The following is a 25,627-nucleotide window of genomic DNA, read 5'->3' on the forward strand; positions in this document are numbered from 1 at the left end:
TTACTCGATTTTTCTGAACAGCAGACGAAGATAGATAAGAAGAATAATGCATCCATCATACGGTCATAACGACTTTCACAAACATTAATACGACTTTCATAACTTAATTTTTTAAATAATAGTAATTAAACATCTATTTAGTAATTTATTACAATTCTACTTTACTTTATTACTTTATACTTTTAAATTCTATTTTTTTTTTCATATAAATCCTGTCTCGCCTAAAGCGAAAGGTTCATTCGCTGCTGTACGTAAGTAGAAATTGCCACGTAATCTGAAAAGCATATAAATCACTTAAATAAATGAATAAAATATGGACACATAAGTTCAGATAATTATGACAATCTTTTTGGCACCTGTACCTAAAAAGCTATATCTGTAAAAGGCCATAAATGTCACCCAGCTGGTCAAAGACCTCTCTTCTTGAGACGGGTTAAAACTTTTCGGCTACTTTTGTGGTGGACACAAATATTACGACGGAATGAGACACATACAAGTTATCTCAGGATGTTTTCCTTCTCCGATGATATTTTATAAATCTCCAATTATTTTTTATAAACATAACAACACAGTGGTATTTGTCCTGATTTAAGCCAACTGTCTTCAGTTAAAATCTGTATCTATTAATGTATGTTTTATCTATTAATGTAACTGGGTACTTGAATATAATTCTTACCCATATATTTAAGTACTTGCAGGAAAATAGTATTAATCGAGGTTAAAAGTTTTTTAAATTAATGTCTAACAGAAATGGCTGTTCGTGAAATATAGTTTTAAAAGATAGATTGAATACACTTTCTTATACACCACAAAAATTAAAAATTACATTACACATAGACACAACCTAATTAGCATACAACTTGATTTCGTAATAACAACAAAGAAAACAAAATGACATTTCTGATTATGTTAATCTGCAAGCATTACGCTGAATCATGTATTTTTAATATTTATTAATAATAATAACACAGGATATGGGTCTAAATATAATAATCGAGAGGTTTTCATAAAGTACACAATCTGTTACCATGAGCAGAACTAATAAAATAGACACAATTCTTACTCCGGCTTAGCGAGAAGACCCATGTGAGCTGTTTCACTACAGTTCCCTTTTAAAAAGGCATTGTAATTAGTGCACTTTCTCGCCACGAAGCTGCCACCGGTTACCGACTCCGCCCAGTACTGCCATGAACGCCAGTGACTGCAGAAATCTGAAAAGTAAGTTAAATATACATATATCAATAATCAGTTCGCGAAGTCAAGTGCTCGGTGGTGAAACAAAACATCCAAAACCTGCATATTTCCAAGAAAATCTTATACGTCTAGGCCAGGAAACTCGATATAACCAAAGTTAATTTAGCAACACTCCATGACATTTTAATCCCTTTGTCCATAAAAATAATATATGTGTAAAATCGAATTGAATGAATCGAATAATATTAAAAATGCTATTACACGTTGGAATATAAACCAAACAGAATATACTTTGATGGCCTAAAAAAATAGATATTGATCAAAATTTGAACTTCGAAGTTAAAAACTCACTTTCATTCGTTAAAATAAGAGTGACAGGCGGGCATCCTGGCTGCGTGGATTTGCCATCATTAGGCCAGAAATCCGCGTGTCCGGTGCTGAACGGAGTCCCGTACTTGCCACTATCTGTGTGAATGATGTCTACAAAAACTGCATCTTTGGAACCGATGGGAGGCGTATCGATCGCTGGATAAAATCCTGGATACGCAGGGTCTAGACCAGTCAATCTGTAAATTAGAATATATTTTATTAAGTAATTAGATACTTTATTATTAATAAAAATATGGAATAACAGTTCTATGTGAAGCGGTTATTGATTCAATGCAAAGATCGTTCCAAGAAAAGAAGACGGAAACTTAGTAAGCACTACCTCATTTCAGTTATTATATATATATAATAACTGATATATAAGGGATGGTTAACATGTCTTACAATGCGCCAACCTTGGGAACTAAGATTTTATGTCCCTTGTGCCTATAATTACACTGGCTCACTCACCCTTCAAACCGGAACACAACAATACCAAATACTGCTGTTTTGCGGTAGAATATCTGATGAGTAGGTGGTACCTACCCAGACGAGCTTGCACAAAGCCCTACCACCAGTGGTAAACATAATATAATATGACATAATAAAACTAATAAGTACATAACTTATGTATTTCAATTAAATATATAGACACATAGATAGAGATGTGTTGTTGTTTTATCTTGCTCTAAACGTTCCTTACTGAACAATACATTTTATGTTTTATTATTAACAAACCTTGGCGCAATTATCGAGTCAATTCAAACAAAAAGAAACATATATTTATGAAATTTGCTGATCATACCCTTTCAGTATTAAAGTCGGGTGAGAAGGTTTTCTATCGATACTAAAACGTAAAAAAAAATTTAAAGTGACAACTTAACAAATATCTTAGAGAAAATCAACATACATGAATTGAACAGAACACACCTGAGTGTACTTACAATATTAATAAATTAATGCGAAAACGCGAACATTCTAATCCAAATAAAGTATTGCTATAACAGTTCCATTTATTTTTACCTTAAAACACTTACCTAGGAACTGTGAAATTATTTTTCTTCAAAACTCTCGCTACAACAGCCGCTACATGGGCGCCAGCGGAATGCCCAACTAAATGTAAGCCCTCGACAGACAAACCGTTCTTCAGCAACTTACCCAAAGCTTTTCCTGACTCTTTTCCGACCTAAACATCAAAGGGAATTTCTATCTATATCAATAATAACATTACCACTACAAATAATACTATGATATTTTATTGTTACAAAACATAAAGTATTTCAAAATACTGTTTATTGTTTTGATATGTACCTAATTTTGCAATTCAATCGTGAGTGAAAATTTGAGTAAAAAATTAATATTTTTAAACTTATATTAAGGAATCTAAATAATATAGAAATCTTCGTGAATGGGTATTCTATAATTATTATATTAGGTCCTTATATAGGAAATTAGTGTTTTGTCGTACTGACCGCTTTGATCTGAAATATCTCCTCTTTGGTTAAGAATTCCAATTTTGGTTTCAACGTTTTCGTTCTGGAAATTTCGACGTTCAGAACCAACCCCGTGATAAAACAAACAAATCGGGAAAGTAAAAAAACTTGAACAATGGGTACCTCATGAATTGATTGAATCGAACTTGCAAACACGCGTCGACTGCTGTGTTACTTTGCTCAACGAACACAATAATGAAGGTATTTTAAATCGAATCATTACTTGTGATGAAAAGTTGATACTGTACGATAATCGGAAGTACTCGTCATAATGGCTGAACCCTGGAGACCCAGCCAAATCCTGCCCTAAACGAAAATTGGCTCAGAAAAAGGTACTTGTGAGTGTTTGGTGGACTAGCGCCGGTGTCGTTCACTACAGCTTTCTAAAATCTGGTCAAACGATTACGGCAGATATCTATTGTCAGCAACTGCAAACCATGAAGGAAGAACTAGCTGCAAAACAACCGAAATTGGTCAATCGCTCTAGGTCACTGCTGCTTCACGACAACGCAAGACCACACACTGAACAACAAACAACCACTAAGTTAGATGAGCTACAATTGGAGTGTCTGCGACATCCACGTACTCCGTTTTTTCCGGAATTTGAACAATTTCTTACAAGGAAAAAAATTCAACTCCGATGCGGCAGTCCAAACCGTCTTCAAAGAGTTTATTGATTCTCGCCCCCATGGTTTTTTTAGTAAAGGGATCGATGAACTACCTATGAGATGGCAAAAGTGCATAGATAACAACGGTGCATACTTTGATTAATTAAATATATTTTACAAAAAAAAAATACTTTATATTCCTCCCGTACATAACGCCAATTTCATATGGCGTATTAATAAAAACAATCGGTTGTACGGGTAGACTAATTCCCAGACCACTTATTTTATTTTATAATTTCTACTCACCTTTTTAATATTAACCACAACATTCAAATAATTTCCAAACGCAAGGTTCGCCCAGTCCAGCACCAATATATTGTAATCACCGCGTTTGACATAAGCGTCCATCACGCACAAAACGCTCGCATCACTGGCAATTTCTACGTAACTTTAAAATTGAAAACATTATTTAGTAGCAAATAAAAGAAAACTATGAAAATTAAAAACTACTACCAAAAACAGTATATGTTTTTTGCCAAATTTCAATGATTTTCTTTATTACACTCTACTCCCCTCATCTAGAATTTGTTAGTAATACCACACAAGCAGAGATTGCAGGAACGATATGAGATTATAATATTGGCAAAGTCCAATGCCAACTACTAAGAATTTCTTGATTAAAAGCCCATTTACTTTTGTTAACCCCACTCTGATTTTGGAACCCAAATCCATGGGAATGAAGATTACATTGTAAAGAATTAATTAATTATGAAACTGTTTTATTGTTTTAATATGTAATGTTCATAAAATACAATTTAGGTACATTAACAATTTTATATTCTCACATGTATGTAAAAAACTAAAAACTCACCCGTGAATATAAAACACTGTCGGTTTCTGAAGGTCAAACTCAGGATTATCCAATAATAATGTTATATTTTTAAAGCGAAGTGAAATCTGATTTTTAACGGATTGACTAAAAATATCAAAAATAATAAAAATTTAATAACAAAATAAACCAAATTAATAACAAAAAAAACCAGCATGTTAGGATAAACTTTCAAACGTTTTCCTTTATAAACTTTTTTATATAGGAACAATGTATACTTACTTAACATAAATTATCCTTACATCACCTAAGTTCGTCGTTCGTCCTTCTGGCGCTGGAAATATTTAACAAACAACATAATGTAATATATAAAAAACAGATATTTACTTGCTTTGCTTTATACCTCAGCATAACTAAGCTTAACATTGTTGCGTTCAGGTCTGAATAATGAATGAACCACTTAACTCTGTAGTTAAACTCTGTACCTGTGTACAAGGGTCATAATCTTAGTTCCAAAGACTACTATCATATATCACATATTGTGTGCAAACACCGACAAGAACTCTTAGGCAACGAACACACCTGCGAAAAGCTTAGCGAATTTATCTGTGTGTAATGCAAAGAATAAAATAAAATAATAATTTATATTAACAATCACAATTATGACTTGGTCAAAATAATAATAATAACAAATATAATAATAAAGAGCCGAGATGGCCAAGTGGTAAGAACTCGTGAATGTTAACCGATGATCGTGGGTTCAAACCCGGGCAAGCACCACAGAATTTTCATGTGCTTAATTTGTGATTATAATTCATCTCGTGCTTTACGGTGAAGGAAAACATCGTGAGGAAACCTGCATGTGTCTAATTCCACGGAAATTCTGCCACATGTGTATTCCACCAACCCGCAATGGAGCAGCGTGGTGGAATAAGCTACAAACCTACTCCTCAAAAAAAAAAAAGAGGAGAGGAGGCCTTTAGCCCAGCAGTGGGACATTCACAGGCTGTTACGGAATCACAATTAAATAATGATTTATAAGAAATAAAAATATCTCACCTGGCCTAAAACTTCGCAATATCTGACGGTAGCTATCCTGGGATAAAGCCACATTTGTGTCTACCCGACATTCAATAAAAACTAATACTGAAAAACATGAAATAACGAAATAATTAGGGATTTTTTTAATTGTTAATAATATGTCAAATCATTAAAAAGTACGAAATTGTCTATGACCTCATCAATATCAACAATATCTTTGATCAAAGATAATATTGACAGTTCGCATAACAGTAGTAAGTAGTGTTTAGTTGGATAAATAAAGCAAAGGACTGTGTTCCGAATGAAGGCTGGGGTGTACCAAAGATATATCAGCCTGTACGTATAACGTAACCACACTCACATCGAGCACGAAATGATAAAAACACAAATTTGAGTACATAAGAACTCGGTGATGTGATGTGTACATATATAATTGTAACAATGCATATGTTTTTATATATTTTTATAATTTGAAAGAAAAAACTCAAGGTTTTTTGCAAATGCCTTGTATAGCGACCTTCTAGACATCACATTAACAACGGTTATTATTTGTTATTATATACATTATTGAATTATTATATTGTATAAACATATATCCTAAATACCTAGGATATTTCAAAACAACGATAGAAATCTATTCGACCAGATAGAACGCACTGAAGATTTAAAGTTAAAGCCTGGATAAGCAGCACTAAAATTTCATGTCTGTTATTTATCTCGTATTAAACAGTGAAGTAAAACTTAAGGAAACCAGCACATATCGAACGAAATGCCAAAACCACCAGCGTAATGGAGAAGAACGGTGGAATAAAATTAAAACCTTCTCAAAATGAAAAGAGGACGGCCCAGCAGTGAGACATTTACGAGCTGTTACAATTTTATAAATCATCAAATATACTTTTAAATGTATAAACACACTGGTACATTCAAAAGAGGCCTTAACATGGAAGGGCTCTTCACGCCATACGCGTCCTAAGTTTAAAACGGAACTGATCACTGCACTTTACGTTACTATAGCTAAGTGCTTTAATAAAAAATAAACATACGAACCTGTTAAAAAAAGCGCTTTCGATTTCTCGTTCATTTTCACAAATAAAAAAAAATAACCTATTCATTATTAAATTTTATTAATTGAACGATCAACATGTAATGATTAAACATCTGTAATCAAATGAATTAAAACACGTCGTGTTCTTATAAAATGTAATTAAAAGTGTCATGAAATCATATGAAGTCTATAAAACAAAGAAAAAAAAAAAAACAGAAAAAATTGCCGCTGCCGTATGAATGTATTGTAATTAAACAGAGACGAATATATATTTCTTCACATCCACGCAAATGAAAGAGATACACTACTATATACACTTGTCTCACATTTATAAGATGTTATTTACATGATTATATTTATACATTTTAACATTAAAAAAATATTAAGTCTTCGTCAACAATTTAAAAATTAAAAAAAAAAGCTAAATGTATTTAAAATTATATATTATTAATTAGATTGATTTAGAATAAGCTTGTACACAGGAATACATATTAAATATAAGTGAACTTCCACATGCGTTTAGCAAGGTTGTATCAATAACGTATCTGGAAACTATTAAAGCATCGCATAACGACATAAAGATCCAATAAATTGAATTAAATTAATAAGTGTTAACGAACGAAATAGATATTTTCATAACAAAGAAAAAGTTTTAACTGCGTCTGTTTTTAATGTCAATATATTTAATTTTACTTATATAGACATATACAAGAAATCAGTTGATTGCATATACATAGAGCATAAAACTCTTTTTTTTTTTTCTTTATTTAATTTAGGGACTTTTGTCCTACACAGGCACGTCAGTCCCATTGTACATACATTGTTGTATTGTTGATAAAATTCCAGGAGCATCCTAGCAGATTCCAACATCGAACAAACATACTTTTAAATTATTTAAGAGTAATTTTCTCTGATTCTGTGTCTTGGCACATTCCATCAACAAGTGACGTAGATCTTCAATACGTCCACATCTATCACAATTAGGAGAATCAATTTTTTTCATAAGGAAACCAAAGCTTTTTGATGGGATATGCCCAGATCTCAGACGATGAGCTGTAATAATATATAACTTCTTTATTTTATACCTGTTAAACCAAGATATGTGAGGAGACTCTCTTTGAATTGTTCGATACCAAATTCCCTTATTTTCAGATATTTCATCGAAATACTCTTTCCAATTACCATTCAGAAAAATCTGGTTGTATATTAATTACCCTTCCTGATAAAATTGCTTCTTTTGCTAAACGGTCAGCCTCCTCATTACCATTGATGCCTATATGAGACGGTATCCATTGTAAAATTACATGAACTGCAATTGGTGCAATATTCTTAAGATATTGTATGCTATGGGTAATCCTCTTCGCCCTAAAACACTGAGGTGGAGTAATGCACTTTTAATGTCTGTTAATAAAACGCAATTTTGTAAGCCCATAGATTGAATATATGTTAGTGCTTTTGAAATAGCCAGCAATTCTATTGACATTGTGGACAAAAGATGATTCTGATTTTTTCTTTAAAAATTCTTATTGGAACATGGAATGCGGCACCAAAACCATCGTTACTTTTAGATCAGTCTATATATATATCAACGGAAAATTAAATGACATAATCAGTATTTTGTTTTATTATCGTATTATTATTATATATTATTATAATATATATATTTTATAATTATAAGTATTATTTAATAATATTTCTTTTTTTAAATGCCAATCATATTAATATGTAATAGGAAATGTAATGATAACTAGCATGACCATTCAAAGATGCTTATAAAAACTCGAAAGTAGACTTTATTTTAATATATCTTTCTATAAAAAAAAATTAAAAACCTTAACCTCATTAAAGTCTAAAAAAAGCACGTAAATGTCTAAGAAAAAGGAATCACACCCTTAAGGAAAGGGTTTAGAGCTCATTTTTCCAAATTACTCAACTTTGAGTTGGAGGATTAAATAAAATGTGATAGAATTTCATCCAAGACCTGAAGAAAACATCCTGTTTTCCTTCGTCGTCTAGCACGAGGGAATTGATTAATTATAAACACAATTTAAGAAAATGAGAACTAAGTCGGGCTGGAACTCTACGTCTTTGGTTAAAACCCAGGTCATCTATCCACGACGTTATCTAAACCATTTCATTTAAATCAGTCACTAAAGACCAGCGTCGCACCTGTAATCGGGTTTCCATGGCCAGTGGTAGTCACTTTCCATCAGGTAAGCCTCCATCTCGTTTGCATAATTAAAAGTCCAGCCTTTTAAGCTTCAGATTAAAAGGCTGGACATAAAAAAACTATTCTATAAATAGGATTAAAGTAAAAAAAAAGACAAAAACTTGACAAAAATTTTATTTCACATTTACACACACATTTAAGGAATGTTTATAAACAATAGAATCTTACTAACTAGAACAATATATTATGCTCTTAATTAAAGAAAATTTGAAGAAAATAGCAAAATAAACAGATTTTATACAGACAATAAAATAACTATATTCCATATCTCGTAAAATTAGCATAATCTGTGCCCACCCGTCACAATTAAAAGCCATAATCATATTTACTGGGATTTCTAGCAATCCCACAGATTAAAAACAAATTAAATTAATATTTATTATTATATTAAAGTCTCACAAAACGCAAACCTTTTAAAATGCATGGTTTTAGTGGGTGGACATAAAGCATTAGAGTAGAAAAGTATCTGATAAAAAAAATAAAAATCAATTGCTATGCCCATGAACTTGGCGTTCTCTTCGAAGCATTACAGTAAGATATATTTGTATGACCAATACAAATATTGTTTTATATTGAATTAATAAAATTGTGAATAGACAAAAAATAGACTTCAGAGAAACAGTAAGCTAAAAACGACCTTATTAACTTACTTTATTTTATTAATATAACATGAAACACGTAGAAGTCAAGAAATACCAAGTTTCTTTAAGAAGTAAATTATTTATATTAAATATGATTACAGCAACTAACGTATATCTTATTTTCTTATTATTATCATTAATTATAGTTTTTTTTCATGGGAAATTGATTGTATTAAGTGATAAATATTATTTCTATACGATTTATTTATAATGTAAACCAACAAGCTACCAAATGCGTCAATGAGAATCTGATTTAAACAGATTAAAGTATTTATTTAAAAAAAAACTTTATAATTATTTAATCTGTTACATAGTTTTATATATGGATTTTAAATAACTATTATTTTGGGTTTTTATATATTTTATACTATCATGAATGGATACGTGTAGATGGTGCAACGTTTCACACGCAACATTCATCCTAAATGATATAGCAAACATAATATTTACAAACTTACAAACAATTGACACAATAATTACATATCATAAAACAATAAAAATAATATAAATAGCGATGACGTCAATCTTCAGAAACAACTGTGTAAGCTTATTTGGAATGATTAATATATTATTATAAATTTAAAATCCAAAAAATAGTAGAAGCTATTGCAAATATTGATAATCATAGACAAATGATAGACATAGACCATGTTTTTGATAGGCTTGTCGGGAATACACACACACACAATATTAATTTTAATTACAAACAACATAATACACTTTCTAATAATTAAACATCATAACATAATAAATAAAAAAAAATGTATTAATAATAATTAATATTAATTGTATGTGTGTGTATGGCATTTTTAATGTAGCCTATGTTTTGTGGTCATGATCTATTAAGTTAAGGTCTTCGGTTGTTTTTGACTGCGTTCTGAATTATTTGAGATCAACGTCATCACCGAGCAGGTCTTCGCATTCCTTCTCCCACTTATCGTCGCTGGTCTTTTCTGCGACAACTTCGTACTCATTCAATTCAGCTTCCAACTCTTTCTCCCATTGCTCTGCAATATTTATGTATATCATTTTCAAATGTGTTTTTTTAAAACGTCACATGTTCACTGCAATTTGTGGCTGCAATAGTGTTGCTAGCAATATTGAAAAAAAATACTGAATATTTTTGTTTGATGTTCGAGTATTAGAGGGCATATTAAGGGCTGGGCTCACTTTATTGATATTTAATTTTTTATAATTAATTCTAACGGTACTGCTACTTGCTAAAAATGAATTCCGACTCATTATTTTTAACATTCATATAGTATTTAAATAAATCTTTATCAAGGCTTATTTCACTGCTCACATCATGATTGCAAATATATATTATAAAATATACATTTTCTGGCAATATTTTTAAGAATTTTTTTCTTATGGCAAGGCGAACATAACATTTGAGAATATTGCAACCACATATTGCTGTAATATTTTATAAGAAACATATTGGTACCTTTAAGTGCAGAGCTATTTTGTCTTCTCTATCGTTCCCAATTATATTAAAATATTCTAACAAACTTTTAATACTTAATATACTGTATATTATTTATATTTAATATTACTAAATTATTAGAAAATTACTAAAGTATGACAGTTTGTGTATATATATTACAAAGAGTTAAATAAGTACTTTTATATTTTTGTTACTCGATAAGGGACCTATTATGACAAATGATATAAAATAACAAGACCAATATTATTTTAGAATAATATAATTATTTCAATTCATAATAACTAACTATAAATGCCATTAATATCTATAATGTTATAATTTCACTAAACATTTCTTTGTTATTGACGATAGAATGTTACGCCAATGCCGTAACTATTATATGCGGGGTTTATCAGCTAAATCATAATAAATTATATTGGAACAAAGACAGGAAGCATCGAATCGGGATTTACCTAAACATCAATGACAAGTTCCACAGATAAATTATCTGGAATTATCGAGATTTCAAATTATACATTATATATCGTTGCAAAAATATTTAAAAACACACAAATCTTGTTCTTGATTAAGACGCCAAGACTTTACAGTGCTTATCATTTTTTTTTTGAGCATTTTAAAAAGACTCGTGTCTACTTTTATCATTTACTATGAAAAAAAAACCGTTACTTTCTAAAAAGGTACATCGATAGATAAAAGACATTTTTTGTTTATTTAATATAATTTTTAAGACACCGTATATCGAAACCATTTAACCATCGATTATTGCTACGAACGTGTCAGCTAAAGAGAACGAAGAAGATAAGCCGGCTATGGTAAATAGGCCTGCCATTATCACCTGTCATCGTTAAATTACATTACCATCTTAATTATATCAACTAAATCTACACAACATTATAAACACTGGGATTATTAGACATATAATGGAGTCCTAAATTGTAAATAATTATAAAAGAATTCGAAATACGAATTGTGTTGTCAGATGTAATCGGGAACGCGGCTGAAACGGCAGTTAGTGTGTTAATTGACTGTCACCCGTGAGTGATATGTGACGGCTATAATATATTGAAATATATTTTCTTTATAAATTTTATAATCGTTGAGGTCTTATTTGAACTATTTAATATTCGATTTAAAGACACAGTAAATAGTTTGAATTGCTTTTATTTCATTTATTTTTAAATTTAAATTAATTTTCAATAACGGCACGATATTGTAATAAATTTCACATTTCATTTCGAATAACGAAATGCCGCCATATTTCAACTAACATTTAAATAGTAATTTTTGGGAATTAAATTTTGTAAATGGCATTTAATTTTGAAGTTTACTCAATGTTGCCATATTCTTTAGCATTGCCGCCCAATTTCGAATTCGAATCACTCTCGAAATGATTGATTCGAATTACACAAATTCAAAAAAGACACCAACAATTCTCGGTAATGATTTCCCAATTTTAACGATTGATAAAATTCTGACAACACAGCGTGAAGGAAATAGTTTCAACATTGCTACTTTAAATAAAAACAAATTACCATTAGCCTTGAAATAATTATAACCAACTTTGAGTAATACAAAAACAAAAAAAAAAAAAACGATATCATCGAGCACGCTTAAGCGAACGGCATAAGGTTCAAAATCGTAGTAGCAATGTTAAAACCACTTATAACAATTTGTAGCTACAGAACAGAGTTATATGTGACGCTATTTTATACCTTAATTACTTATGCATAAACCTACATAACATTCAGTTTACATTGAAATACTTTCCATAGAGAATAAATATTTTAACACTATATATTTAAATCACTTTGAAAAATAAACGTCCGCTACTGAAATTACCATAGTTATATATCTCTACCGTGTAACGCATAGTATGTTACGAGAAGAGACGCTACCTCTCATGACAATAACATTATGAAAATAGCTATTACGGTAAAGCTACAAGAGTAATATATTAAAAAATAAAACTTGTTATACATATATATATACATGTAACTTGATAATAGGATAAAAAGTTATATATTGTCATGTAACATCCAATTATAGTTAAACGACACACGATATAACAACGAGAATGTAGATATGATAGTATAGTGATATAGCTCATAAACTTTAAAATTTATAAATTAAAACAATAGGCCAACAATATGCGTAAATTTCATACATATATAAAACAATATATAAATATTAAGAGATCAACAGTGAAAATTGAATCGATGACGCCGCCATATTCAATTTTGTGACGTCACATCGTCCTCTCAATAAAACCGGTTATAGCTGGTTTTTTTAAACTCGCACACAAACCTCGTCTCTGGTTTGTTGATGGCGTTCGAAATTCATCAATTTAATACTATCTTGGCATAACCTTATCAAGATCAAAACAATACTCTAGGGGAAATTTTATATAATAAATAATGCAAGCATCTATATCGGAGAGCTTCGAATACCATCCAATAGATACAATCGTATGATTATATAAATAACACTCATTGTTGACGTGTTATAATTTTAAGCTTTCGTTTTAAGGTGTTATGTATGAAAAGTGATACGATGCTCCTTGGTGTCCGTGCCTGGCTTAAGCTGCATTCCGAAAACGAAAGAAAAACATATTTTTAACACAATCCATATAAACATTTATAGTAATATACAGTGCAGTACAGTAACAGCCTGTGAATGTCCCACTGCTGGGCTAGGGCTCCTCGCCTTTTTTTTTTTGAGGAGACGGTTTGGAGCTTATCCCACCACGCTGCTCCAATGCGGTTGGTAGAATACACATGTGGCAGAATTTCCGTGGAATTAGACACATGCAGGTTTTCCTTCACCGTCAAGCACGAGATGAATTATAAACACAAATTAAGCACATGAAAATTCATTGATGCTTGCCCGGTTTGAACTCACGATCATCGGTTAAGATTCACGCGTTCTAACCACTGAGTCATCTCGACTTACTATATATAAACATTTGTTTTGGTATATTCTATTGTATTTATAATAATTTAATGATAAATAATTCATAACGAGTAAGGTCATTTAATGTATTTAACTAAACCGCACCCACTTTAAAAGTAAATACATTAAATGGTTAAATAACCGGTAACAACTTCCGATCATTTAATTTTAATTTAATTTATTGTTTCCATGTTAGTGAAATTGTCTATGGGAATCTTTAAACCTTATAATATCGTCATTATATTTTCAATTGCGTTTGAAAGAAATTCATGTTTCAAAACATAACATGTATTCCTCAAAGTTGGTTACGTTTAATATAAGTACATAATATTAAATGATTTACGAAATAACACAATGAATACTACTAAATTAAAGAAATGATAAGACAAAATAACTCTGGACGTAAAATACACAAACAATAATATTAATTAAGTATCCGTACTGCGAACGCACATTATCACGTTGACGCTACGAAAAGAATATTCTATACATTTTTGACACTTCGAAACGTAAACGTGACATTGCGTTTAAAACGAGATAGGGGGCAGTTATGTCGAATAAAAAGTTCTATTACATGTATGACAAATAAATAAAAATGGATTTTTTTTTGTTAATAAGATTTTATCTATATGGGGCTGTTACTTTTTTTGTTATTATATAAAATTTATATAATAACAAAAAAATAACAGCCCCAGTATTTTTATATTTGACGAGCCGGTTGGCGTGGTTGGTAGATACTTGCCTTTTCACGCCGAAGGTTGTGGGTTCGATTCCCACCCAGGACGGACATTTGTGTGCATTAACATGTCTGTTTGTCCTGAGTCTGGGTGTAATTTTCTATATAAGTATGTATTTACAAAAGAAAAGTAGTATATGTAGTATATCAGTTGTCTGGTTTCCATAGCACAAGCTTTATACAAGCTTAATTTGGGATCGGATGGCCGTGTGTGAAAAATGTCCCAGGATATTATTATTATTATTATTAAATTAGTTTAGTTCGTAGAACGGTCACGGTGTCTTACCATCATCGTTTTCTCTATCGACTTTAAGGGATTTTATTCGTTTCTTCGCATCGGCTATCGTGTCTTGTGACGCTTTCTCTTTAGTAATGAGATTTTCGCTGGCTGATTTATCATCTGGGAGTTTCGGGGAAAACAAAAAAAGTGGTAAAAAAAAAACAAAAATATGAATGAAAAAAAAAATGATGTTTACAAATTAAAAACTAAATTAAAAATATAAACGAAAAAGAAAAACTTAGCCATAGCTGTTAAACTAGCTACTAAGTAAAGTCCATGTTAAAAAATTTGGCGTGACCTACTTACTATAAACGTACAATGAAATGAAACTAATATATATAAACGGCCTTACTTATAAACGTTGTTCAACGAGTGATTAGTTAAACAATGCTGTGTCTTCTTCTTTCGAATCTCAAATAAATAATGACAGAAAGAGATAAATCATTATTTTACTAAAGATAAGTAAGGCCGTGACTCACCAATGCTACGAATACTATTTATTTTAATATGCCTTACGTAACTTTCTTTTCTGAACTTTCGTGTCGATATAAGGATATTTGTAAGAACGTAATACGTTCTTACAAATATGTTATGTTATGTTTATGATGATGTCCTTCTAATCGATTTCGACCACAGCAACAAATCTCACGACAGATTAGTCAACTGCGCAGGACATATAACTATATATATAATAAAAAGGTGTGTCCACAATCACGGTTGCAGTCTCTCACTCTCATGACCCGATGGGACCGGTGACAGTTCAGGCGCAGTGGCATTTCCAACTTTCAAACTTCGCGCTACTGCTACTGAGAATTTTCGATTGAAAAACTCAATAAAATTTATACTGGCCCGACCTGGGATTTGAACCCAAGACCTCGGCATAAGGGGCCTTATACATAACCACAAGACCGATATATTTATACGAATAATCTAAATGGTAAAAAATGTTTATAAGATAGTAAGTAACCTTTTTAAGATAAAGATATTAACGAGCAATATAATCTAAAGTAAAATTAATTTCATTGAATATAATTCATGGACGCAATATATTTACAAATGACAATGTTAAACAGAAAATGTTTGATGAGTCGATTACTTCCCAAAAGATATCAATCCTAAGAAAGATGATCGGAATGAATTAATATGAAAAATTATCAATGAATGATATTTTAGTAATGAATCATCTAACCTTGGGAATCTTCAGCGCTGGACTGACGTCCGCCAGCAGCGTCGGCCTCGTTGGCTTGGCAGATAAGCGACACGCGGTAGAAATAGTTCCGCCAGAAGTTCTCCTCCGTGATGCTGAAAATACACAGATAATCGATTGTAATTTCTTCAATAATAAAAATAATTTCAAAACAAGAATTTACTGGAGTGCAGTGCGCCGCGTTAACCAAATAGAACTATATGTATACGGTATAAACGTTTTATGCAACTCCTATTTTATAATAATAGCTAGTTTATAGTATTGTTAGGAATGTCTTCCGACGGGGCGTGGCCTAGCGGCTCGACTTAATCACGTGATAATCTTCGTGGCAGGGACTCGCCCTGCCGAGCTCATCAGCCTGCCAGGCTGGCTTCAGACACTTCTGCTTAGACTCTCGGTTGTGGCGGATATTTCATAGATAATATTTCATTTGATTCCTTTGTTCTATTTTTGTGTGTAAACTGTAGTTGGCATGATTTATGTCTTTTTAAAAACCTATTTCAATCTTGATTGCCAACAGTATATTTACAAATTTCAAATAATTAAGCGAGATTGACAAATGAGCCACCTGATAAATAGTGGTCACCACCGCCCATAGACATCGACACTGCAACTCCTTAACGTGGTACATTTTTGACAGTTAGTAGTGTACCGTAACCGTTTCTATATCGAATATAGACTTAAGACTTTCTGACTGAAACTTACACTTTCGGTACTAAATCGAAGCGCATCGTAGACAGATTAGGATCTTCATCCATGATGGAGACAGCCACTGGGTACATCTTGTTGTAATCAAAGTCGAATTCCACGCCCGCTGGCGGTGCACGTACGAAGTTCCTTCGGTCCTAAAGATGAGATATTTACATTTCGATTAGGATCGACACTGATCTTGGGCTTTAAACTCTACCGTATTGAGAATTATTACTCGTAGCGTGACCGAACCATCCTGACAGTGCAGAGAGATTGGTCTATGTCTCGGATGTTTTTGATAACATATTATATAATGTGAAATGAGCTTGTATTTCATCGTAATCAAATGCATTTATCGTACGATAAAGCTGCCTAGAATTAAACGCGCTTACTTATTAAGAAAAATATTAACCCAAGGCGTTGTAATGTGTGTTAATTTATAGAATCGAAGATCTGATACAAACACACATCATTAAATATCCTACTATACTGTACACCCTTTATCAATCCTATTTAACATTTTATAACAATAATATTTAATAGCTTTAAGTCTAAATACACATTGTAAAACATATTTTTTTTTCATTATCTAGAGTTAACAAGTCAATGATGCCCAACTAAAATTTGATGATAGTGAAAAAATGGAACAATACGACAAGCCTACCGCACATTCGTGTGAGTTGACTTTGCTCATTATGAGCCGGGTACAGCTCACTAATGAACAATTTAAACGAACTTCATACAAAAACTTCTGTTAAAGTCGACTCTACGAAACAGTGCTGACTCTGCGCGTCCTGTGCACTTAACTTCACCAATGATACAATTCAAAAACAATGAAATAAACATACGTTGCTATTATTATAAAGTGAAAAGGTTATCAAACATTTTTGAACGTTAATGTATTGGTTTCGTGTCCATATCAATGTGGTGGTGAGAATGAGTAACTCCAATCCGAGAGGAATGGTTACCATCAATATGCAATACATTCAAACAATCAGTAACAAAACTATATCGCCGAGATATTGCAGATATTATAGAGATCATTAAAATAATATTGACTTGATCGATTGACTTACGGTAGAAAGAGAAAGGCACTCTTCCTTGAGTGCAGCCTCGTTGGGTGCCCCAACCCATGGGGGAGCAGCGGCGCCAGCGCGGCCTTCCTGGCCTTTGACGAATGCATCTTGCTCGCGGTTGAATTCCCCGAGGATGCTCTGTCGACAAGATATTCACATTATCAAAATAATTAAATACATTTTTTTTTGTAATCAAAAAACATTATCAACATCATTTCAACGACAAATCACCTACTATAAGTATATCTAAAATATTTGTTCTATCTAAAATAATTGTTGTTTTGTTGTAAGACTGTTCTTTTTTATATTTTTGGTGGTAAAATAATTTTCAATTCGTTTCATAATGTGTCGAGAGTAGCTCGAATTTTTTAATATCTAAAGATATTTGGGTACAGAAATAAGAGGAGCTTGAGCAATAATTCAAGAACATTTGCAAAATGAGACAAACAATTGACATTTATGAGAATTACTTTTCCGCAAATTTCTATTAATCGCTCTCGCTTCTTCATATACTTTTATTGAAAAAGATGTACATACATATATAATATTTCTAATCATATTACATTTATAAAACGTTAAAGACTAAATCGTCATTAAAGTTAAGCTTACGAAACACAGTATTCAAAGTTCAGTAACGTAGCATTGTTATCACTTAATCCATATCCTTCGACCCGTAAACATCCGGATAATAAATAAGGATGTTTGTTCCTAGTTAGAGGGGTAAAATGAGAACACTATCGAGCGCCTCTGAACTATACTTGCTAATGTTTCTCATACATCTTTACTATCGCAATCCCTTACGGTCTTATGTGGCGTGTCTTCTTCTTTTGAATATCAAATCAATAATGACAGAAAAAGTAAAATCTGTGCTTTACTAAAGAGCCGCTAAACAACGTTTATAAGTGCGGCCGAATCATGGTTTACAATGGACTATACCTAATTATTAATACTATTTATGAATATCTAAAGATAATTACATATTTTTGATTTTATCTTGGCATTCCTTGGTATGTATTACGTCGGATATAATTATATTCATAAAAATCGGATTACGGCGTTAATTAATATATAATAAAATATTAATATTTTACGCCGTCTCCCGCATATGATGCGACAATCGATACTTATTTAATTAATTTACTTTGCATATATTAAAAAATATATTATCAGCATAAAAAAGTGTCGCATGACGCATCGCATTATAAATTATATTTATTTGAACGATTGTCCTTTAATTGCAATTACAGAAAATAAAATGTTTTTTTTTCTGTTAGAAAAACAACACTGCATTTTAAATTTTAATTGTCGACAAGGACAGCGAGCTCGTAACAAAATCAAATTCAAATCATAACGCGAAATAAAAATCGTATGTATGTACATCGTTGTTTTACTAACAATGTGTGTATGGTTGGATAAACAGTTACATTTCCTATGGGACCAGGAATGATACGTCATACATCTTTTATTCGGCTACCACTACGCTCCGGATTAACGGGTGACAGAGATGGATTCGAGGTTCACCGGGTAAAAATGGTATCACGTATCACAGGGGGTCATTAACCGTGCATTGATATATATCAAATTTACATTATATATTATATTCGGTAATGTTATACCTCTATACTAATATTATAAATGCGAAAGTAACTATGCTTGTATTTTCACTTTCACGGCTAAGACAATGAACCGATTTTATGAAATTTGATACGAAACATTTACACAACTTGAATTCCAATGAGTCCCATCCGAGGCTACTTTTTATAAAAACGTAGTATGTACATACAAGTATTTTTTTATAGTATTAGATACATTTAAGTGACTTTTAAGGTTCAACATCGCGTCTTTAATAAGTTTCCCTTGTACATTGACAATTTAAAACTACTGACAATTTAACGATATATGTTACGAAACGTGTGTTTTGAAAAAAACAAACATTATTTTTATATAATCGAAACTCAAAGTCATTTTTAGCCTTGCTTCGCGTAAAAATGATGAAAACTATGTTAATACACTAATCAATAATAAATGAGATAATCCTTTGTTGTAACGCCTCTTTAAATTGTATAAAAGAATATCCGATATGACTCGCGAGCTAAATACCTACCACATTTGTATCCATCTATAAAATTTCATTATAATCTATATTTACATACATAAATAAGTATATAATATAATTTATAATATGTCACTTCAAATGTCTTTATCTAAATTCTTGCTTTTGCCATAAACAGACAGATATAATCACGAGAAACGTTCAGAACATTTCATGCTGTTTATCAAATAAAAACCGTGCTGCATGAATTGCTTTCATGGCGTGCGCCGCGTAAATCGATAAAATAAATGAAAATAAAATGGTGGAAATGTTCTTTACAGTTTGAAAGAAAAGTCCGCGTCAAGTCAGACGTATATTCAGATCAACGCGCACGAAGCCGTAGAGAGTCGCTAGTTTTCAATATATTATTCGATGATACGTCTAAACTTACCCCTTAAAGGTTAGTCCGCAAGTCTAACAAGTCTGTCACATGCGCATACTTAATGGAGATTAATGCCGACGTCACACGTAGGTCTTCTATGATTTATAAGTTATGTTTGACTTAATCATTTTATTAGGTTAATCTACTTTAAAATATTGTACATATAAATTATGTTCAGCGGCTCATGTTCGTGGTCTATAAAGGCATGCAGGTCCTGCGTTCAAACCCCAGGGCTAGGTCTAAATGTTATTGGATTTTTCTGTCGAAAATTTTCAGTAACAGACTGGAGTCTGGAAATTAGTACACTGCCGTGCCTCAGAAAGCACTGTAAAGTCGTTGGTCCTGCGTCTGAACTCTTTTCGGTCGATCGATACGAACTTTACTCATAAGTGAGAACTTTGTGTTCAATACATTATTTACATAGTTGCTGACAGACTATTCCCATACCGGATGTTCGCCGCAACATCCGCTTCCTCGTTATATGTGCACGTATGTGACTAAAGAATGAGTTTTATGGAATAAACTGCATTCATTCAGTTTTGATATTTAACAAGTTTTATATCTATAGACTTCAATGACTCATATTTGCTGTGTACAGTTTAATGTCAAAGGAAATACCTCAATCTGGATCTTATTTTAACTGATTTTTATTTTTCTTAAGGTACTTGAAGTAAATTTTTTACTAATATATAAAGACTTTGTTTGCTTGTTAGTTTCAACGTGCTTATCTCATAATCTAGCAATAGAATTTCGAAAAATATTTTGCGTTAGGTAGGTAATTTATTGAGATAAATTATATAACATTAGATTGTCACCCCTGGGTGAGTTCGGAGCAGTGTCGCTTAACGCGGGTGCAATCGCGCGGAACGTTTAATAATAAATATAAACAATACTCGTGATATATAGAAAATGTCCTTTAAGTGCTCATGATACATTACAATTGTCTCCTAATAATTATGTAAATGGAGAGCATATACGTCGACAACAAAGCTCTATATATACATAATACTAAACCAAGTCTGAAATAAGCGATATGAATGAATAGATTATTTTGTCCTATAAATATATATGAGGTGAGAGACGCGAAGGTATATAGACGATGGGAATAGCTTCTGAACGGCGACAAAAGACCAGACAATCCTCACTTCTCGGAAAGATTCGGGCGATAAATAAAAGTAGTCTAGAGATAAATATGTAGATCTGGTGGTAGAGCTTTGTGCAAGCTAGTCTGGGTAGGTACCACCCACTCATCGAGTGAGCCAGTGTAATTACAGGCACAAGGGACATAACATCTTAGTTCCCAAGGTTAGTGGCGCATTGGTGATGTAAGCGATGTTTAACATTTCTTACAATGCCAATGTCTATGGGCGTTGTTGACCACTTATTATCAGGTGGCCCATATGCTCGTCCGCCTTCCTATTCTATAAAAAAAAAAGATCAGTAACAAAGCTTTTTAAAAACAATGACAATAACTTATAAAATTGTATTGATTACGTACATACATTATATTCGGTATTTATTACATTCACTCATCGTGAGTGACAACTCAGTTAAAACCTCAACGAAAATAATAACAAAAAAATGTATGAACACGATTCAAATCCGATAATAATGCATGGATGGACATGCAATGTGTATGAATAATTTTAAAGTGCACAAAAATAGTATTGTTTGACGCCAGATCAAAGAAATATGTATAATGTGTAATTCATTATGTAGTTAAATTGCCGTTCCTTTAATATTTTTATATATATACTAAGTTCGCTCAAATTTGACACACGTATATACGACTGCATGTTTCGAACATTAATTTGCATTTTTTTCATTTAAAAATAATAATAATAAATTAATATTATAACAGATTGCTACCAAACCCAAAAAAGGAAGATTAGTTAATGTAATGTGGGTGTAAATGTATGTAGGTGCGTCTATGTGTGGGTGTTGAGCCGTGTGACGCGCTTGACTTATATTTTCAACTACTATCAATAATGATGCGGCCTGGGAGTACGGTCACAATATCAATAGTACTATTGACAATAGGAATATTGTTGATACCAAACACTGATACATGACAAACACGTTTGAATATCGATAACCACATTGGTCTAATTTCCTACTATATGACGCATGCCGCACTGATTTTGCTGAATATTATATTATTCCTTTGCAATTAATTTGACATGTGTCAATGACATGACGTGTGCTTCACAAACACCGTTAAAAAAGAATCTATCAAACCACTAGTTATCTAGTTTAATATGAATGTATTTATCTTAATAAACAAACTTTAAGATTTACATATTCCATGCGATTTAATCTACCACATATTATAGCTCTGCTATGATTTTCACTATAAACAGTTCTTGATCAGTCATAAAAACTATTATACATACCTATTTCTACACACTTTAATTTTACTTTCCAAGTTTTGATAATAACTTCGCTGACATTAAAAACGGCATGTTTCTCGATACCATAATGAATACTTAAAATCTTGGCGAATGATATGACGACAATTCAAATTTATTTGTCTTAACATCTCATGTGATAGGAAAAGGCTATAAAGAATTGTACATTTTTGAGAAACGAATTTCGTGTTGAGTTGAGATCGTACATAAGTATTAAATGCACATAAAAGGCGATCCGGTGAAAATGTCCAATGAAAAGAAGGTTTTAAATTCGCCAAAATAACACTACGACCCATGTCGACTGCTGGAACCGAGCTGGAGGTGACATTGTTATCTTTTTATACACTTGTGTCTCGGAAGAATCGCGAGGAAGTTAATTCAAAACATTTCAATGAATTCGCTATTGAAATTTAATATTTATACAGCTGTTGTGAATTTTTATCGGAATTAGGTGAATGAAATAAAAAGATAGGTAGATTGATTATTATGACTAAACCACAATATGATGATTTTTAATCCGAAATCTCTCTTGAGATACAGCACTAAGAATCGGAAGCTTTGAAGAACTCATTACGAAAACAGTATTTGACTTGCCTAATTCAGACACGAGTATATCACTGGTATAATATGACTTCATATTTAAATACTAAAATTTTGGTTCAGCCTAACAAGTCTTCATAGACCGATAATTTGAACAAAACTCTTGATATTTCTCAATATTTTGTTAAATGCGTTAGATATTAAAAAAAATGTAAGCACTTTACATTTAAAGCCGTGCAATGAAAAAAATATATACGGGCCTAAACAAGAATAGTTCAGACAATAGGTTTTTAACAAAGGGAGTTTAACATTTAAAACGTTGTCTCCGGGCTGCTACACGTCAACACTGTTGCCGTTATAAAGCAATGAAAAGATATTTTATATTTGTATTTTTAATTTTTTTTTATTTCCATCGCGTTGTATGTGTAACAATAACGTTAGTTTGTGACTAGCAAACATTGAATTTAATATATAGTAGAATGGTGCATGGTGATAGTGAAGACCCGGTACGTTCCGGGACTTCACTCTTTTCTTAATAAACTTTTTAATAGTACCTACAGTAACAGCCTGTAAATGTTCCACTGCTGGGCTAAGACCTCCTCTTCCTTTTTGAGGAGAAAGTTTGGAGCTTATTCCACCACGCTGCTCCAATGCGGATTGGTGGAATACACATGTAGCAAAATTTCGATGAAATTAGACACATGCAGGTTTTGTCACGATGTTTTCCTTCACCGAAAAACACGAGATGAATTATAAACAGAAATTAAACACATCAAAATTCAGAGGTGCTTGCCCGGGTTTTAACACACGTTCATCCGTTAAGATTCACACGTTCTTACCACTGGGCCATCTCGACTTAATAAATATTAGTACCTATAAATAATAGTAACTAATCAACATTAAACCTATTTTATTTTAACCTATAAAAATTGACAGTTATAAAAGCTTTGTAGCAAACTGATTTCGAATTTTCTACCTTACCATAAATAAAATATAATCCGTTTTATTTAAAAACAATATACCTTATACTTCTATAAATACCATAAAAGGAAAAGCTTTTACTAGTAGCCGACCCTTATTGGAAATGCTTTTACTGGTGCATTAGTACGTAGTCACCATATGGTTTATTTGGACGCTTTCGTGCTCGACTGAACGTGCATGATAAAATCCCTTATATAGCTCTTAGAACACCCCATTTCTTTTTTTAGTATACATTATCTACAATGGTTGCTGTTTCGGATCAACTTTTTTTCTTTCCAAGGGTGTGGTAGTTTTATTTCAATCTTCCAAACCCATTTCGTGTTATATCATTTAACTAAACTAAGATTAAATTTATTATACGGAGATTAAATTTTACTCGAGCGTCTATAGTCTAATCGTAAATCGGTTTGAAATTAATGCAAAGTAACGTCTCAGCGAATTATTTGAATAAATCCCTTTAATGAAAAAGATTATTTTATTAATAGCATTAATAACGGACGCCTAATTCGCTTTATCGTGTTAATCTTGTATTTTCATTAAGATTTATTAGAGAAAGGATTTTATCTTAATAATAAATAAAGCTTAAATCAGCTAGTTGTAATGGTGTAACTATTATTAAAATAAACATTATTTACTGCTTCTTTAATAAAGCAGAGCAAACATTTATATGCAATTTATTATAAATGGAATTTATATACCAATTTATTACTAATGGAAGGTATTCTATATGTTTATATTACAGCCCAGTGGTAAGACTATGTTCAGAAAGGTGAGTTGTAGAATGGGTTGACTCTCAAAAAATTCTCAATAGTAACACCAACATTAGAGCTAAATAAAACTAGATCTAAAATTTTATAATTGAAAAAAAAATTACGTAATAAATTTATTGTAGTAAATTATTACAATAAACGCCTTCGCCATGATGATGATTGTTTAAAGCTGTATAAATATAAAATTTAACATCGAAAACAAACCAAAGATTTTATAATGTTATAAAGATTCATATACATTTTCAAACCGCAAACGTCGCTTCAGTTCGAAGGGATGCTAAAATAATTTATACTGAGTCAATCCGACTCGTTTGAATATCATATTCAATGCGATACATTTACATATTATTATAATATTATGTAAATGCGATATATATGTGTATGTGTAATAGTATGTATGAGCTTGCATTACGATAAAATACTATTACTTGAGAAGTTTAGAACAATAAGATATTGGATTTCTTGATTGAATTTTAGTAATGATACTTAAATATTCGATATTTTTTTCGCAGAAATCACTTTAAAGAAATCACTCCTTTTTGCAGAAATCACTCTTACCATCATTACAAAAATATCATATTGTTACATAATACTGACAGCTCGTTCACCCGGGATCGAT

The 25,627-nt window shown here is 31.7% G+C and overlaps 2 protein-coding genes across 9 annotated transcripts in view; both read right to left on the reverse strand.

Moving 5' to 3' along the window:
• LOC126776503 (synapse-associated protein of 47 kDa) overlaps positions 1-25,627 on the reverse strand; it is a 187,407-nt gene that overhangs the window by 132,585 nt on the left and 29,195 nt on the right. For 4 of the 8 annotated variants that reach the window (XM_050499083.1, XM_050499081.1, XM_050499084.1 and 1 more), the window contains 5 exons: positions 17,836-17,973; positions 16,775-16,914; positions 16,052-16,164; positions 14,869-14,982; positions 8,906-10,457 (listed from right to left, as the gene is read on the reverse strand). In XM_050499083.1, coding sequence (XP_050355040.1) covers positions 10,333-10,457; positions 14,869-14,982; positions 16,052-16,164; positions 16,775-16,914; positions 17,836-17,973 — 630 coding nt within the window. In that variant the 3' untranslated portion in view covers positions 8,906-10,332. Of the gene's footprint in view, positions 1-8,905; positions 10,458-11,548; positions 13,478-14,868; positions 14,983-16,051; positions 16,165-16,774; positions 16,915-17,835; positions 17,974-25,627 lie in introns of those variants that run through there. The other 4 variants (XR_007669955.1, XM_050499086.1, XM_050499085.1 and 1 more) reach the window with 4 other exon arrangements.
• On the reverse strand, positions 185-4,992 carry LOC126776604 (phospholipase A1 member A-like). Its single transcript, XM_050499252.1, has 7 exons — positions 4,976-4,992; positions 4,533-4,637; positions 3,968-4,109; positions 2,598-2,746; positions 1,546-1,760; positions 1,064-1,211; positions 185-274 (listed from the first exon to the last, which is right to left on the reverse strand). Exons 1-7 carry the CDS (start codon positions 4,990-4,992, stop codon positions 202-204), a joined length of 849 nt encoding a protein of 282 aa, XP_050355209.1. The 3' UTR covers positions 185-201.

This window comes from Nymphalis io, chromosome 20 (assembly GCF_905147045.1).
Source record: "Nymphalis io chromosome 20, ilAglIoxx1.1, whole genome shotgun sequence".
NCBI lineage: Eukaryota > Metazoa > Arthropoda > Insecta > Lepidoptera > Nymphalidae > Nymphalis > Nymphalis io.